Below are 2,131 nucleotides of genomic sequence, written 5' to 3'. Positions count from 1 at the left end.
TTTTAGGAACTCTGTGCCAGGAACCAGGGACAAAGACCAAATATATATATATATATATATATATTTTTTATTACACCACATTTGGTTACGTAGGTTTATATTCTGTCTCTGGAAGGACATAAACTGTTAGTTTTATCGCTTCCAGGGAGAGGAGCCAGGGGTAGGAAGTGACTCGTGGTTCAGAATTTAAAAGGTACTTGTGCATATGTTGCTTACTTGAAAAACAAATTAAAAATACTTTGTAGCCATCATCTTGGCTTCGAATGTCCTCAGGCTCCAGGCTTTCTTACTTCTATACTTCTCGGGAGCCACTCGGAGCATGCAAGGTAATAGTGTCCAGATTCTCCTGTTTGACCCTCATGGACCTTTCCAGCTTCTGTTCCAGCCGCTCCCCAAACATCTCCTCCCCTCCAGACTTTCCCCTAAGCAGCCATTCCCTCTACTAGCAACACCTGGGGCTTGCATCTGGGCTCTGTTCCTTTCTTTTCTTTTTTCTTTTTTTCTTTTTTTTTGAGTAGGCTTCCGGACCAGCATGAACCCCAACTCACAACCCTGAGCTTGAACTCACAACCTTAAGAGACCCTAGGATCGAGACCTGAGCCAAGATGAGTCTGGACACCTGACGGACTGAGCCACCCCAGGCGCCCCCACCTCTGTTCCTGAGACACCCTGACACCCTCTGGGATTAATGCAATTCAAACCTCCCACAACACCCATTTTTAGAGCAATACCCAGTTTGCGGATGAGGCGATGGAAATTAGGTAACATGCCAAGGTCACATAGGAACCTGGGATGTGGATTTAAGCTGTCTGGCATCAGAGACCAAGTCTTCATCTCGACTCTAGACGGTCCAAGAATATCCGGCCTCCCAATCTCTGCCCCTTCGTGGGCGAACTTGACATTGTTCAAGGTCCAGTTCAAATGCCACCTTCCCTGGAAAGCCTTCTCTGCTCCCTCATTAACAAGTCTACTTTGGGGGACAGGGGGACAGATATATTGTAATAATTACATGATATTTGACTGCAGCCCAGGGCAGGGGCCAAGTCTTATTCCTAAACATCCCAGGCCCTGCCGCCACGTCTGAGCTATGGAGTGTTTCTCCATTTCGGCTTTCTTTCGTCCTCTGGGGCCCAGGGCCTCCTGTGAGGGCTAAATATACTTTCCTCTTATTCAACCCTATCTACGCTGTGTGTAGATTTCATCATGCATAGGTGACATTACAGAGGGGAAACCGAGGCTCAGGATGACCGGTCATCAATGGAAAGGAAAATTGTTATTACAGAGCCTCTACTCACGAGTCNGCAGGTGCGCTGCTCTTCACCCTGGGAATGTCAGCGCCTAGGGCACAGTGGAGGCTTTGGGAGGACTGGGGAGAAAGGTGAGGGAGAGGCTCAGAGAGGAAGCTGATGAAGCACGCCCAGCTAGGCGGTGGCAGGGCTGGGACGTGTGCCACTACTTCCCGTTCTGTTGGGCCCCACGTCTGCCTCCCAGGCTCCCACGCCCACCCCCAGCTCCTGCCCCCGACTCACCGTGGAGAGTATAGGTGCCTGGCTGCAGCTGCACTTTAGAGGGCAGGATGATGAGGAAGCCCCCCACCAAGGGCTCTTCAGCCACTGAGAGACACGCTTGGGAGGGGGGGCAATGGCACTCAGGGTTCGGGGAAGGACACTTGGATAAGATAGGCAAGGGGCGGGGCTGGTGGCCGCAGGGGCTGTGGGCAGGGAGCAAACCACAGAGGGAACAGTGAGGAGGCGAGAGGCCGGGGCCTCCAGGCAGGGGCACCCGGGCCTCTGGGCAGCCCCTCCGAGCCCCTCCGTGGTGGGGACGCCGCTCTCGAGTCCAGGCCCAATGGGACGGCTCCTTGGCCATGACCTGGCGTGAGGAGAGCGGAGTGTAAATGGGGGGGGGAGATCCGGCCTTGTTCCCCCACCCCACGATAATGGTGGGGCCTCACCTCCTCGCAGCACTGGCGGCTCACCATGGCCCGGAAGCCCATCCGGGCCCACAGCTTATCCCTCTGATGCAGGAAGTCTGCCACCCGACAACGCCAGTCTTTTCCCAGGGCCCACAGAAAAATCACACATTTAGGGTCCTCCAGATCTTCCTCCATGTCATTTGCAAGAAACCAGGC

General features: G+C 53.8%; 1 protein-coding gene across 1 annotated transcript in view; it reads right to left on the bottom strand.

The window, feature by feature from the left end:
* Nucleotides 1-1,301: 1,301 nt before the first annotated feature.
* The window catches only part of SPDYC (speedy/RINGO cell cycle regulator family member C), a 1,910-nt gene continuing 1,080 nt past the window's right edge, over nucleotides 1,302-2,131 (bottom strand). The window contains 3 exon segments of the mRNA XM_077759617.1: nucleotides 1,302-1,366; nucleotides 1,530-1,872; nucleotides 1,955-2,131. The exon segment at nucleotides 1,955-2,131 is cut by the window's right edge and continues 153 nt beyond it. Coding sequence (XP_077615743.1) covers nucleotides 1,332-1,366; nucleotides 1,530-1,872; nucleotides 1,955-2,131 — 555 coding nt within the window. The 3' untranslated portion in view covers nucleotides 1,302-1,331.

The sequence above is a fragment of the Crocuta crocuta genome, unplaced genomic scaffold (genome assembly GCF_008692635.1).
Source record: "Crocuta crocuta isolate KB4526 unplaced genomic scaffold, BGI_CrCroc_1.0 scaffold53, whole genome shotgun sequence".
NCBI lineage: Eukaryota > Metazoa > Chordata > Mammalia > Carnivora > Hyaenidae > Crocuta > Crocuta crocuta.
The sequence above is the reverse complement of the archived record's forward strand: the minus strand, read 5'-3'. Positions and strand labels throughout refer to the sequence as shown.